The following is a 16716-nucleotide window of genomic DNA, read 5'->3' on the forward strand; positions in this document are numbered from 1 at the left end:
TTAATAATGTCTCAATTTTCCTCTGAGATTCGCTAGTCATTCTATACTTCGAAAATTTAAAATTCATGCCGCAAGTAAAGCATCCTAGAACACCAAATTGCACTAACAGACACTAATTATTTAGACTAAAATTCACCTTCCTTTCAGGGTATCATTTGCAGCTGTAACAATAGTACTACTGTCATCTTCTTTCTTGCAGAAAGACTATTGGGAAGTAAAATTTCAACTGGCCCTGAGAAGGACAAACTAGTTGTAGGGAATTAACCACCTCATTCTTCTGACAACTATACCAATTCCCCTTTCCCATTCCATCATTACCAAAGTGCCTAAATACTTTTCCTTACGCAGTTATTTTTCTGCCTTAGTTGAGTAGCATATAAAGTGATTTTACTATAGGATTTGAGAGCTGAATTTCGTATTCCACCTATGTTCTTTTTGATTCAATTGGACTTACAACATACCTACTCATAAAATTTGAATATGTTTATAATTAGCAGAATGGAGAGAAAATGAATCAAATTCATCTTCACAAGAAGGAAAATACTTACCATTAAGTCACACATCGAGCTACTGGATGACAGAAGATCTGTCTCTCAATAAGATGTAGGTATCAATGAAGTACTTGTATACTAAAATTTCATGGTTGTCATTGCAGCGTTAACACAAAGTGAATTTAGACTAATCATTTTTGTGACTATTGTATCATTCCAATATTCACGAGGGGTCACTGTGAAAGATCATAAAACCCCAATAAGAATTTTTTTTCATGATTATTAATATTTTTTTAATGTGTATAAGGTTTTATTTCAAATTCGTCACAATACAGCCAGTCAATTTATGGAAGTTATTACATTTAATAAACAGTGTTGAACAAAGAAACATTTCTCTTGGATGTGGATTAATGAAGTTCATCACTATTAACAAAAGCTGTAATATAAACAAATAACTATGAAATTGAGATATTTTATCATTAATATTATCTCACTCTCAGGGTTGCAAGACATCCTGGATTTCCCAGGATTGTTCTGGATTTTAATAGTGTCCTTTGTCCCAGAATGTAAGAAAAAAATAATAATAAATTTTTTCCTCATTTATATAAAATTATTTTTAAAATCTTTTATTAATTTTTTCAAGACTGCTCCACCTATGTTGAACATTGTAGTCAACGCCATCTGATGCCCATAATTTTTTTTAGTTGATTATTTAACGACGCTGTTTCAAGTACTAGGTTATTTAGCGTTGATGAGATTGGTGATAGTGAGATGGTATTTGGCGAGATGAGGCCGAGGATTCACCATAGATTACCTGTTGGGAAAAACCTCGGAAAAAACCCAACCAGGTAATCAGCCCAAGCGGGGATCGAACCCACGCAAGACGCAACTTCAGACCGGCAGGCAAGCGCCTTAACCGACTGAGCCATGTTGGTTGCTAAGAGTCCAGAATTCTTTCGATGGAATTTGTGACAAAAGTCGTTGAGTTTGGGAGAATCACATTCGTGTTCCAAGAATGTGTGAGGATTATTAGTGTTTCAAATTTTCACGTTGCTTCTTTTCATGCTCCCTGAAATGTGGAATGTTGCTTTGTCACCAAAACCCAATTCTTGAGGGAAACTGTCCTCTTCCATCAGTCCAAGAACATCAGCACAGAAAGACCATCTAAGTCAGTGTTCTTGAGATCTTGAAGCAACTGCAGATGGTAGAGTCTCCACAGATTTCTAGGAATACAAAATTTCCTGCTTGTCTGGTAGGCGAATTTCTGAACGTTCCTTACAAAATGTTACGTGGACATGCTTCATTGCTTTCTTCCCTGTTGTTGGCCAGCTTGTCGATTTTCACTTGCAAATACAGCCTGCATTTTGAAATTTTACATACTGCTTCCAAATTGACTACCATTGGATGGGTCTGTTCTTCATTTTGTCTGTAAATGTCGGTGAACTGACACAACAGACTTGTTTACATGGAGATCAATAACACAAAATGCTTTATGTACTCCACTCTCAACATTTTCCTTAGCTGTCTCCTGGTAAATGAAGGTAGAACCAACTCAAAAAAATTAAATTTCGAAATTTACCTTCCAAACCACAAATCTCAGAAGATACACTCAAAAGTTTTCACATAATAAATTATTGAAATTGGAAGGTCCGGGGTTCGATCCCAGGTGGTGACAGGATTTTTTCTCGTTGCCAAACTTTCAGAACGGCCCCGAGGTTCACTCATCCTCCTGTAAAATTGAGTACCGGGTCTTTCCCGGGGGTAAAAGGCGGTCAGAGCGTGGTGCCGACCACACCACCTCATTCTAGTGCCGAGGTCATGGAAAGCATGGGGCTCTACCTCCATGCCCCCCAAGTGCCTTCATGGCATGTTACGGGGATACCGTTACCTTTTTTAACATCATTTTTACTTTATCTGTGTAAAATGAAAATAAACAAATTTAAATCTGTTTTACGTTCTCAAATCATCACTGAAAACAACGAAGACGAACTGATCAGTACAACTGTTCGAAAAATGTCGCTATACACTCTTTATAACAATGGTGCAATTGCTGAAAAGTATGGAGAACACAATTAAAGTGGGAAGAAAGATAAAAGCACAGATTATTATATACATTGAGGAAGTACATACATAGCATTAGAGGAAATAGGAAAGACAATGTATGACTAACACAACCTTAAAATTATTACACAGATGAGTTCTATACATGTGACCTTATTAGGAACTGAAATATTTATTTCACTTCTGGCATGCAAGATGCATCAGACCACATTATATAGATGGGTGTAGGATACCAATACAAACATTTTCAATTGAACTACACACATTTAATTATGCCTCATTTTTGATACCATGACTCTCAACAACAACGATGTGTGAAGACTAACAGGTTATCTGAAATATATCGCTAGGATATAAAATGTTTGGTAACTCCATGGAAAAAAAAAAAATTATCTTATGCCACCAGGTTGTCTTTCGACATTTCTGGTTTTCTCTCCTGGCAGTGGCTCATATGTAACCTACTTCTGATATTGGGATGCCTGGAAGGCAGAGTTATATTACCTTGATACAATAGGATGACCATATGAAGGGGTTATTTTAATAGTGGTACAACTCCACTTTTTGTCAAATTGGAGTTAACTACACTTGCAGTATCACAAATGTACATTCTTTTTATTATGAAAGTGGTACAACTCCAACTTCCTTCTATTTCTAACAGAGTGCACCATAATGCAGGTGTCTTAGATATCCTAAAAGAAAATTATTTTAATAGTGGTATAACAGAACTGCGTTTCATGCGAAGAGCGATTCTAAAGACATTTGAGTGACTCTGATGATATAGACGATCAAGATCTTGATCCAAATTATAAAATATCTTCAGATAAATGGCATACCATAAAGCATTTTTCTGGTACACTTCCAAAGAGTTGCTTTGAATTTATCAATCATACATTGACATTTTTTATTTGACTAATGATATACCTCCATTGTCCCCCCTTTATTAGATATGTCGCAAACAATATTCATAAACCGCAAGAGTAGAAAAACAGCTTAATCTCTGACAAGTTGGCATGAACTATTATTTTTCAAATATTTCACATCCTGAATTTTCTGTACACATTTAACTTTAAGACTCCATATCTCAAAATCAATGTAAATGGAAGTGTACCATTATTAAAATAACACCTTCACACAAAGGTTGGATAAAAAGTAATGGCAACACTGCTGTCACGTGACGGTGGTGCGTTCGAGAGTTGTCAGCTGTGTGGACATGAACAAGGACTGTTAGATGAGTTAGTGCAGCCAGCGGCGACAGTACTCCATCAATCTACTGCAGTGTGTAGAACGTTCACTTTCATAGGGATAGTGCGAGCACCCTAAGACCATCCTTACAAAACTAGAGCAACGTTCCTGGATCAAAACTGAAATGGCACGAGGTCATAGTGCACAAGAATGTTTTCAGGGACTGTGTGAAGCATGTGGCGATGCAGTGTTGCCATATCGCACAGTTGCACGATGGTTTAAAGCATTCCGGGAAGGCCTTGTTGCACCAGTACCAAAGGGAAAGTGACGACTTTCGCTATGGACGAAACCTGGACTCGCTTATATGAACCAAACTTGAAACGCCAATCAAATGAATGGAAGATTCCCGGTTCTCCTCGTCCAAAGAAAATGCGCCCTACACAAAGTGCTGTGAAGGAGATGTTCATTGTGGCGTATGATATTGATGGGGTAATACTGCACCACGCTGTACCTCCACTGTACTCACCCGATATGATCCATGCGATTACGATCTTTTCACCAAAGTGAAAGAACCACTGCGAGGGACCCGGTACAATACCAGAGATGAACTTATCCATGCTATAGGGCAGTCAATACGGAACATCAACAAAGATGGACACGCTGATGGTGTACGACGTCTTCCAAACATTTGGCAAAAGATAATAAATAAGGGGGGCGACTATATAGAAGGTACGTAAATGTTGTACTCCTGTGAATAAAGCCATGTCAGAAATATCGAACTGTTGCCATTACTTTTTATCCAACCCATGTATATGATTACGTGGCACCAGAAGAGGTCTTAAATCCTTAAATCTAAACTCAATCTAAATTACAGACCATGGACAAACACAGGAACAATTCCCACAGGAACTCATAAAATATAGCCAGAAGCTCTGACCACTATAGACAATGAGGTTGGTTCCATGAAGAAATATAAAATTACTATTAATATATGAGAAAAAGACGACCATTAATGAAGAGGGCAAACTTTTATTTTTCACTAGGGAGTGTTACAGAAACTGACTGTTTAAATTGGTGGTCTTCAACATCTCCTCATTTTATGCAATGCTTCTGCATACTGTGAAGTGAAGATCGCAATACCACATTGCAGGGGCATTCTTGTCATTTAAACAGAGCTTCATCAGCAACTCTCCAACTGAATCCAGAGAAGGAAATTGGCTGATCCCATGTGCCTGTTGTTTCTTACGCTACACTTAAATGCTCAAAAATTTGACAGATTTTGGCTGGGCTTAGAACTCCATTGATGCTAAGTTAACGTGTAATTCTACATGGAAAATGTTTGCTTTTTTTGTCCTATCTTTCTTCTATAAAATTGAGTACCGGGTCTTTCCCGGGGGTAAAAGGCGGTCAGAGCATGGTGCCGACCACACCACCTCATTCTAGCGCCGAGGTCATGGAAAGCATGGGGCTCTACCTCCATGCCCCCCAAGTGCCTTCATGGCATGTTACGGGGATACCTTTACCTTTTACCCATCTTTACAATTTTATAGTCAATGGTTCGAGATACTATGTGTAACATGGAACACTGGTGTACTTGATTGCAGAAATTACAATATAACACACCATTTCGGGAAATAAACTACATTCACAAAAACATTAATGACATGTACAAGTGACTTAACAACCAGATTAAATGCAGTACACATTCAGTGAATGAAAAGTAAATGGTGGATCATTTAAATACAAAAATCCTAACAACCACACTTACCTTAACCCGCAAAATTTGTTCCCTTAAGTCTTGTAAGTCATTAAATGTTGATTGTGCTGTGATGGAATACACTAGGACAAACCCTTGACCATTTTTCATGTACAGATCCCTCATTGCTGTAAATTGTTCCTGAAATCAGAGTAAGAACCAATGAATCAATTACAATCGAGTTAAAACAACTGAATTGGTTAAGTGCAAAACTATTCATGCTATTCTGAATTATTTTCCAAGAAACCATAAATCTTAACTGGTGTTGGCTTACTTTATGATCCACTTTCAATTTGTGCACCTTGTAATACTGTGTGGGTGAATTATTTTTCGAATATGAAGGTGGAAACTTGACTGCCAGGCTGATGTCTTCCCATACAATGATTACACATAGTATGTGTTACTGGTGAATCGATGCAAGGGCGCAAAATCATTTTCACATACTTTTAATAATTGCGTAATATATTTAAAAAATGGTACCTATTGTTCTTCACCACAGACAGCACACCATAATCTATTTCCATATCATGAAGGGGCTCTTCATGAAGTAGGTTGGAATTTCTCAGAGTTCTAGCATTTGTTATTTTATATCCACGGAGATGAAACCAAGCCTCGTTCGAAGACTGAAGGAGATTAGTGTCAATTTCTCCATCATGTACTCTATTTAAAATTCACGTCAGATTACCGAATGCCTGGATCTTAGTTCTTACATGCATTTGTATGTTTTCGACTTTATGGCAGGAGATGGGTAAAATTTTGGTAATTTTTCGAGAGAAAAAAATGTCGTTTTTCTGCAATAAAAATAATCAGTGACCTTTCAATTATATGTTGGCCAAATTTCATCGAAATAATTGTCCTCAAAATTCATATTCTAGATATATGTCACAATTACAAACAGGGTTCATGCTAATAAGATGAAATTTTTACTACACGTTCTGAAAAAAAGTATGGTTAACAAAATAACAGTCTTTTTTTCTTTTGGGCAAAATTAATACGGTATTTTCAAAATTAAAGAATAAAGTATATCATCTGGACACTAAAAAAAAAATGAACTGGCTGGATTACATTTCTTTATCAGGTCACTTGAACAACCAAAATTCAAATTATGGTTCTGTTTTTAATCTTTTTAGTGAGTTATTTTACGACGTTTCATCAACTGCTGTAGTTATCTAGTGTCTGAATGTTATGAAGGTGATAATGCCAGTGAAATGAGTCCAGGATCCAGTGGCGAAAATTACCCAGCATTTGTTCTTAATGGGTTGAGGAAAACCTTGGAAAAACCTCAACCAGTAAACTTGTCCCAAACAGGATATGAACCCGGGCCCGCTCGTCTTACAGTCAGGCATGCCAACCATTACTCCATAGCAGTGGATGCTGTTAAATTATATGCATGTCTAAGATGCTGTACAATTCCCTTTTAGGACTGTATCTCATATTTTTCGTAAGTAGACACATTTTGAAAGTCAAAATTATTTTTACAAAATTTTAATAACTCAAAAACTATTGAACCGATTTCAATAAAACTTGGGGGCACTAATACAAATGACAAAAGATTGCTTTATACGAAAAATGAAGTCTCTAGCTTAAAAAGTGTAGAAACTAGAAATTTCACTTTTTCATCCACACAGAACTGTAAGGTACCAGTTTCCTGCAAAGACAACGAAGTGACTTTTAGGTGAATTTCCCAACCAAAGTTCAATGTGGTCCTAATTATCTTTTCTATATCACCTTCAAGCTTCATGGACTGTAATTGTTAACAAATAATTGTCATGCATAAAATCTCGCTGTTATTATTGTATCTGTGTACCATGTAAAGCGGAACTTACATCCACTAATACATGATAGTGTAACTAGTGTCACTTTGGGTTCCATTCAAGACACGTGAGCCATAACATTCACAGAGATTCTGAATGGATCTCTGACATACACTTTGTGATCACCTGACAGCAACATTGCCGCATTCTGGTCGGAAGATAATTCACTCACTCAGTATATGTTAGTGGATCCATTAAGCATATGAGACAGTGAAGCAGTGAGATTTTGAAACTAAGGGTGCTATTCATAGACATTTCGCTAGCCCGGGCTACGAGCATGCTAAACAGGATTCATATCATATCATATCATATCATATCATATCATATCATATCATATCATATCATATATCATATCGCTGAAACTGGTTTATGAATACGAAAAACGTTAGTTCGCTGATCATCCACTGAAAGCCTGCGCTAAGAATGTCTATGAATACGGCCCAATATGTTTACATTTTTTTCTACCACAGATCTTCACAGTTTTCACTGGGATGATCTCTTTTTTTACCAAGTGCTAAGAATGGAATATTGGTGGATCTGACACAGCATTTTTGTCTTTATTCATATTTATTTCCAACAAAAAGATGTTATACCTACAGAGTCAAAGTGATACAACCGTGCAGATCGAAGGGGCAATAGAATATACTGAAATAAATAAAATGCTTATTACGAATTTTGTAATTAAGTGCATGGTTAATTAGAAAATTTGTCTGAAAATCTGCATAGTTTTGGAAACAGCTCACATAGGAATGCACACACGCACTAGGTCTGAACATCAGAGTTCTGTCCCTTAGTCACGCCAGTAGGGTTTCCAGACTTCCTAATGGCGGGTAATGATGATACGTGTTAATGTTTTTATTTAATTTCCAAGAAAACAGTCCATTTTATTGAAAACTGGAGAGGATAAATCATTCCTTAACGGTTTCTCTATTAATTGAACAAAAATCAGAATTGTATGGATAGTACTTAATGAGTGAAACAATGTTATTCATTTGGGACTAATATGGTATTCAAATTTTTTGTTGTACTCTTATCGAAGGAACAATCTGTTAAAATCTGCAGTTATATTACTTTCACTCTGAATATAAAAAATCTATTACATTAGGTCAATGGATTTACTTTTTAATCCAATGAGGTTGTGCTTATTATTTTCGTGGCTCCAAGTTCAACACCCTCAATACTTACGTCTAAAGGCAAGAACATTAAAAACTACACGAATGAGGAGATTAAGACATACTTCTCTTTGTTCCGACTTCCAGAAGGATCTAGGGCCCACACAGAATGCTGTGAACTGAGTAGTGGGAATTGTTTTCTCAGAGGTAAAGTGGCCTGATGATGAAACACTGAAGTCATCATCAAAATCGTTGTCATTATTGTTTTCATTACAATCTTCAGAACATCAGTGTTGCCACTGTCATCTTCATTAGCTATCAAATAAAAACCTTATACATTCCAGTTTGTGAACCAAGTTTAGACAAACTATACCATTTCAAGGACAAATTTCGAGCTCTAAATGTCCGCAATATACGCAAACTCAGGTCCTCAGAACTCTGTGAAAAGTTTCCTAAAATTATTAAAAAATATAATTTGAGATTTGCAGGTGGGTCTACATACATTTTGTTACATATAGGACATTGAGTATGTTGTTACCTTAAGAAGAAGACCTCAATCATGTTTACTCACTATCAAATGGGGATGATAAGGGAATACAGACAAAAGACGCTCTCTCTCTCTCTCTCTCTCTCTCTCTCGGGATTGGGATTTGTATGTATTTGCATAGCAAAAATAATTATAAATTTGCTAATATTTAAGCTGCAAATGCACGAAAATTTGAACCCATAACTTGGTGTAATTGGCGGCCGGGTAGCTCAGTTGGTAGAGCAGCTGGCTATGGACTGGAAGGTCCGGGGTTCGATCCCAGGTAGTGACAGGATTTTTTTCTTGTTGCCAAACTTTCAGAACAGCCCCGAGGTCCACTCAGCCTCCTATAAAATTGAGTACCGGGTCTTTCCCGGGGGTAAAAGGTGGTCAGAGCATGGTGCCAACCACACCACCTCATTCTAGTGCCGAGGTCATGGAAAGCATGGGGCTCTACCTCCATGCCCCCCAAGTGCCTTCATGGCATGTAACGGGGATACCTTTTACCTTTTACTTGCTGTAATTATTACAGTGTTGTAATGGATTATTTTTCAATATTTTAAGGTGTTAGACATAGTTTTAGATGAATAATTTTTCTTTATGCAGTATTATACTATATGAAAAAATATTCTTAAATTTGTATAACTACATCTCAATAACAAATTATATTAGATGGCTGAAAGTTTGTGTAGACTTTCATAACACAAGTACGTTAAAAGCAAACCGTTATGATATTAATGTAGAAATTTAAAATATGTTTACAAAAATTGCGAATTTAATAAAATTAAGAGCGATTTTTGATAATAAAATTGAATTTTTTAAACGTAACTAATCACAAAAACATTATTGCAATAGGTATTCTATTTTAAAGATTACCTTGTTAAGAATTACTAGTTACAAAAAAAAATCAAGCTCCCTACAAAACTGATTTTCATTGTGTGCACTTACTCATATACAGTATGCAAATTTAAAAATAATTTTTTAAGTATGCAATTGTGAATAGTAAAAAGACCATGCACCTAAAAGTTACGTCTCATTGATAAAATATTCTTAACAGTTGCAACTTTTTGTGCATTTGTAGTTTAAATATTAGCAAATTTATAATGACTTTTTCTATGTGTTCACGTACAAACCCCCTTCCCTATGGCAGAACAATACTATCATATGACTGAGACTTTATAGTCTCAAGATATTATTGATGTGAATAAAGGTATATTCGAAACTGTGTCGTATTTTGAGTACTATATTTTTAGTCAAATTTAGTTCTAGGTTTATGAAACTTTAATATGAGGTGCAAAATAGTTTGAGAAGTAACTCCTAGTATAATTTTTCTATAGTATGTCCTTTAGTTTTGTAAATATTGCCTTCAAAATTTGTAATTAGTTTTTTTTTCTTGATTTGACAATAAAACAAAATTATTATTCAGGCCACAACCAAACTTATAGGCCTATAAAATAAGTAATTAAAACTGATCTAGGGCATGGTGCCTATGTGCCTGCAAGATTGGACAATATTTACTATACAATATAAGGTTAGGAATACTAAAAGAAAGTTACAGTAAATGACAATTTAAAAGTACTATTTTCATTCCACTGCCCACACAGACATTATAAAAACAATATTTTTTAATCAACTTAGAATTGAACAAACTCCTTTGGCAGGGTGAAAGTACACACAGTAACAGTGTTTTAAGCGGGGGGGGGGGGGGGGATCCTTAAAATTTTCACATTTTTCAATAGTAATTTAAAAGTACTGTTTTCATTCTATTGGCCTCACAGACATTACAGAAACTTAAAAAAATCAACTTAGAAGTGGAATTGAACAAATGATGAAAGCACAGACCCAGAAACAAAATTTGGGCCACTGGGCATGCTCAGTGTGTTATAAATGGAAATTGGAAAATTCATTTACCCTTTTTTCGTTTCATTGTGCATGTCTTATCATATGATAGTACATGAATGCATACATATTTTAAGATTTGATAGTACATGAAAATCCGGGCACTTAGTCATCAATTATTTTGAGTTTACCACTCACTAAATATATTTCTTTTCTGAGATTTTACATGTGCATTGAACTCAAGACTCAATACTTCACCAACGAACTACATTATTAAGACTATACTGTACACCTGTAAACAAGCAGGTGAGGGTTGTTGTCTTTGGTTGTTTTCAAGTGATTAGTGATGGAAGGCTACAAATAGAATCCTATGTCAAGATAACTAAAATCAGTTTTTCTTTTTAACGGAGAAGAGGCCTGAAGCCTTCCATAGCAGCCTGAGGCTTATTGTGCTTACCATTCCTATTCTGTGAATGATATCTGTCGTCAAATGGCGCGTTTTAGTATGAGTAATGATGACAATGATATGTGAATAAATTATGGCAAAATGAGTCCAAGGTCCAACGCCGCAATTCTGCTTCAATAGTTTGAGGAAAAACTTCGAAAAAACCCTAACCAGGTAGCTTGTCCCAACCAGGATTTGAACCAAGGCCCGCTCGTTTCGCAGTCAGACATGTTAACCATTACTCCACAGCAGTGGACTTACAAAATCTGTTGCTGCAGAAGCAAGTCTCTATTGTGTACTTTACTGGTATTTGAACCATTAGGAATTCTGTACACTTTTACCAGGACTAGTGATCGCACATCTCAACTCGAGATGTTAAAATGTAATGCAAAACCATTCTATGGACACAAATTTTCTGAACCTCTATTAAAAATTTCAGTAATAATGATGTCTTTTTCTCGGAACATACTCTTCACTGCACTACATTGAGATTCTATTAGAGATGTGCACAGGCAGACCATGGGCTCGAAGCTGTCTACTTGTAAAGCAGTAAGCCCAATAAGCCTGCCTGTTGTCCTTATGGTATCTCCATTTATAGCTAGAGCTCGAGGCAATGAACTTGAGCCCGACAGCTCAAGACAGCGAACTCTGAGCCATCTCAAAACACAGCATAGCTTTCCTCTTTCTGTCCCTCTTTCATCAATATATCTATTACTATGTCAAAAGATTCGTTTGTATAACATTAACAATTCTTCTTTCAAATAATGCACAACACAATAAATTCTTTTACTTTATGCATAATATAATACATTTCTATAAATAATCTTATAATAATAATAATAATAATAATAATAATCCGTGGCACTACAGCCCGTGAAGGACCTAGACTGACCAGTCGGCTGCAGGCCTCACGCCATGTCGAAGCAGAGGTGGACGATCATCCAACCAGAATGGAGGTATCGTGTGGTTAGCACGATGATCCCCCCAGCCATTATAGCTGGCATTCACAATCGGATTTTGCTACCTATCGTAGCTCCCCAAGTGAATCACGATGCTGGGTGGGCACCAGTCCCATACACTGGCCGAAATTTCATGAGAAAATTTCTTCCCCCATGAGGACTCGAACCAGCGCGCATTCCGTAACGCGAGTCCTAGGCAGGATGCCTTAGACCACGATGCCACGGCGCGGGACATAAATAATCTTATCCTCCAGTTACTCTGGCTATTTTGAAAATTAGAGTATTATCACATTAAACATGTTCATATTCAAATTTTTACATTCAATAATTAAAGTAAAATATAGATATAACACCTACTTTATACAACATTACATCAATCCTTCAATGCAAAGTTAATGAACAAATGAAATGGCAACTTCCTGGCACTAGTAACATTCATACAATGGAATGTCTAAGTCGCATTATTAATTGGACAATAATGACTGGATGGTGTTTAACAGGACCTGAAGATACATCTTATCAAACCAGAGCTGCAAACTGCAGTCGACTTCAACTATTATGCGAGACAAAATCTGTCTCAAAGTACTTTTAATTTAAGCTGAGTTACTGAAGTGTAGAGTAAAGCTGAATTTTAGTAACTGAACGGAATAATTTGCCAATTTTCTATGTGAAATTTTGTGGATTCCTCAGTCTCCCGTATTTTCTTTAAAAAAAGTTGGCAACCCTATTCTAAAGTCACTTCTGTCTTAGAAGGACTCTGGTAGGGTTTTCAAAAACACTAAAAATGTTAGACCTTTATTTTAACACACAAAAAGTCATTAAAGGCGAGTAAAAACTTTTATTACACTCTGCGCGCGAGCACAGGCACACTCTTACGTGTTTTCATGTGTACACATATACAAAAAAAAAAGTTATAGCAATTTTCGTATAGAAGCTCAACATTGAGTTATACCTATGAAAAGTGTCATAAGCTATGTTTCTGAAAACATTTAAACCATCCCCTATTTAAATAGTGTCTAGAGGTAAAGCACTATCTTCTAGATCAGTGTTCCGCAATCTTTTTTTTTTTTTTGCTCACGGCACACCCTAGTCGGGCCTAGGCTCAACACGGCACACCAAAATGTTAATCCCCTCAGAATCATATGATGTGACTCTCTTAATATAATTAGGCTACGTAATGTAATCAAATTTATTATTATTATATAAGAGAACTAGACTCTTGCATTTGTTAACAATTTATGAACTCTAATTCACTCTGAAAAATAAACCTTTCTATTACAAATATTAAAGTAAATAACTTTCCTCACATCTCCAATGTGGTACCTTGGGACTGCTTAGCTGCACACAGGTGGCTGATTCGTGGCAGAATCGTTGACAGTGCAAGCCTCATTTCTTATCGATGAACTTGAATCTCTCCCTCTTTGATGTTTTAATTTAAGTTGAAGTCAAGAAGCCCAGTTCACACATATTATGTAGTTGAAAATGGCAATAGCATATTAACTGCCATCTCGGAGATAGCCGGATAGTCCTAGTCACTCCTTATTGACAACCGAAATGTCTCAAAAGGCACTACGAGAAGTTTTAATTTTAATGTTCGTTCTGCTTTTAAATCTGCCAATTCCTCTTGTATGAGTATATTATTCGGAAGATGTTTTGAATCCACAATAAATGGATCACGAACTCAGTCGAAATCTTGAACACTCTATCCACAATAATTCTAGAACTTCTGCTCCAAAATTACTAAATGTTCTTTAATTAAGTTCATCAACACTTTATTACTGTTAGTAAGGAGGCATATAGTTAAGACCATCTCAAACGACCCATGATGATTGTGTCAGCAGAGAGAGGAATTTAATTTTAATGCAATTTTAATAATGTCTTAGAATAATAGGTAAAAGTTCACGTCACACCTTCCATCTTGTGGAGGCACACCGGTTGCGGAACACTATTCTACACCCAAGGATTGTGGGTTCAAACCCAGCTGGGATTGATGGATTTTTCAGGATGCAAAAATCTGGAGGGTAAGTTCTCCAGGAGGGACTTTAATCTGTGTGTCCCGTGTGTTGGAGTTTTCTGGCATATTAGGCACGTTAATGACCTCCAAGCCTAAATTAGAGACTCTGGACTAAATTTCTCCTCTCTCGCGTCCTAGTAAATCTTAGTTGGATACTAGGTGGCATTTGAAGCAATGATCTTACCACCTGTCTCTCTGCCCCTATCGGCAAATAAATGTAACTAAATTCCTTGTAGGTACTGATGCTGCCTGGCAGGCAGCATCAGCATCAGAACGATGATATACATACACATACACACACATACTACTTAAATAACGAAATGGAGAATACACTTAGTACTGGATTCTCAAATTTTTTATTTCTTTCCTATACTAACAATAAATACTGAAAAATTCCAGTATTGCTCCACTGTCAATACAAGAAGAACTACTGAACTTGGAGAAGTTTTTGTGTATATTTTAAAACATGTAGTCTTCTTACCGTGCCTGCTGTGTCTAAAATCTCAAGCATACATTGCTGCCCATCCACTTCCACTTGCTTCCGGTAGCTGTCCTCAATGGTAGGGTCATATTTCTCGACAAAGATGCCTTGCACAAACTGGACGGTAAGAGCCGATTTGCCCACACCTCCACTTCCCAGCACCACAATCTTGTACTCACGCATCCTCAATGGCAAAGCCCTTTCCCACTGGTTCTGAAAATAAAAAAGAAATATTTCAAATCTAGTGCAATATTATTACAATATTTATTACAAATAAACTCTGTCAGCATCAGTTTAGTGTAATACTTTCCAAAAGTTTTAAAATTAGCGAAAATTTGCTGAATATTTTACTGTTCCTGTATAGAGATAGGCTTATATTAATGTCCACACACAGTATAGAAGCCATTCCATGGTGGTTGGAGCATGACCTTGGATGCACTGTGGACGAAAATGCATCTATTCCGTAAGATTTCCACGTGCTGCCACCCACATAACCTGCGCGAGAATGAAATGGCCATGCTTCAACTAAGGTGGAACAGCTTCTATAAATGGGAGGGATGGAAGGGGGAAGGTTGACTTCGGAAAGTTACTCCTCTTATTCATCAAAACTGTCTCATTATTCAAATTTGAACACCAGAAATAGGGTTCCATACTTAACGTTCTTTGTTATTCATTTGGTCTTAAAGACAGCTTAGCAACAGTAAAGTTCAAGTCTTTGTCCATTATTGATGACTAGGTTGCATACTGCATTACATAAGGCAGGCGCAGTGTCGTTTATTTTATTATAAATGCGAATTAGTTTTAAGTAATTACTTCTCTCTTGTTTTTACACACATCCTATGAAGTATAATGTTGCTATGTAATCTTGTACTACGAGAAAACATAATAAGAAAAACTATTTCTTTGGTTGTGATTACTACTTATGATGATGATGATGATGATGATGATGATGATGATATGGGGCTATGAGGCACCTAATACCAAAACCGGCTGTCGCAAAACTTAAGAAAATGTGTTTGAATTACACGCTGAAAGCAGTGGTGTATCTCTAACCGGTGAAACAAAAATTTGCTACAAAATCTGTTACGTCGTTGTATTACAGAGCACTGAGTGTAACAGAACTATATCATGTAACAGAATGGGTCAAGTCTCTCAGTCAGTGGATTCAAAACCAGCCATGTTGTAAATTGTAAAAAAAAAAATGTATATTATGTTTTATTTAACGACGCTCGCAACTGCCGAGGTTATATCAGAGTTGCCGGTGTGCCGGAATTTTGTCCTGCAGGAGTTGTTTCACGTGTCAGTAAATCTATTGACATGAACCTGTCCTGGGGCGAGATTGAACCCGCAACCTTGGGCACAGAAGGCCAGCACTCTATACTGACTGCGCCACCCAGGCCGACCCGGCCATGTTAAGCAGCAACTTAGCATAGATCATCCTGGTGTAATGATTTGTTTTCCTGCATTAAGCAACAATGTTACCAAATCAGTAGACAACATAAAATGCTATTCTTGAAACCCACATAATTTCATTTCTATGATGCTGGCAACAAAAACTCAACTCTGAAGTTTTGCATTGTTGGCAACACAACTTCCGGAATTTATATTCATTATGTTATTAGGAAATGTAAAATTGTAATGGCAAATTCGTTCAATTTAAGAAAACATTAGCTTTTTCCAGAAGCTTCAGAATTAGATAATGATAAAATTGTTTGAAGTTGCAATAAAACCAAGCCGTCGTCATCATCATCGCCGCCACCGCCACCATCCAAACAAGTATAAGGCCCAAAGCCTGTTACGGTCTCAGTGAGTCATTCTCGATCCACTTTTTTTTTTAATTGCCCCAAGATCTCTTCCCCTGGGGACGGTATTGAAGCATGGCTTTTGAAAGTCTATTATGATTAATGGTTTTCCCACTGCAGTTTGCACTTGTTTATAAACTATGGGATCAAGTCGAAATAAAAAATAAGGGAAAACATATATTAATTACGAAATAAATTTTAAATATCAAGTTAAACTAAATGTACAATGATTAA

At 36.5% G+C, this 16716-nt stretch overlaps 1 protein-coding gene across 3 annotated transcripts in view; it reads right to left on the reverse strand.

Annotated features, from left to right (window-relative positions):
* Window positions 1-16716, reverse strand: part of Rap1 (RAS oncogene family member Rap1) — a 211478-nt gene that overhangs the window by 14360 nt on the left and 180402 nt on the right. For all 3 annotated transcript variants that reach the window (XM_069837063.1, XM_069837061.1, XM_069837060.1), the window contains exons 2-3: window positions 14681-14893; window positions 5503-5631 (exon numbers count right to left, since the gene is read on the reverse strand). In XM_069837063.1, the coding sequence (XP_069693164.1) occupies window positions 5503-5631; window positions 14681-14863 (312 nt within the window). In that variant the 5' untranslated portion in view covers window positions 14864-14893. The remainder of the gene's footprint in view (window positions 1-5502; window positions 5632-14680; window positions 14894-16716) is intronic.

This window comes from Periplaneta americana, chromosome 10, assembly GCF_040183065.1.
Source record: "Periplaneta americana isolate PAMFEO1 chromosome 10, P.americana_PAMFEO1_priV1, whole genome shotgun sequence".
Taxonomy (NCBI): Eukaryota; Metazoa; Arthropoda; class Insecta; order Blattodea; family Blattidae; genus Periplaneta; species Periplaneta americana.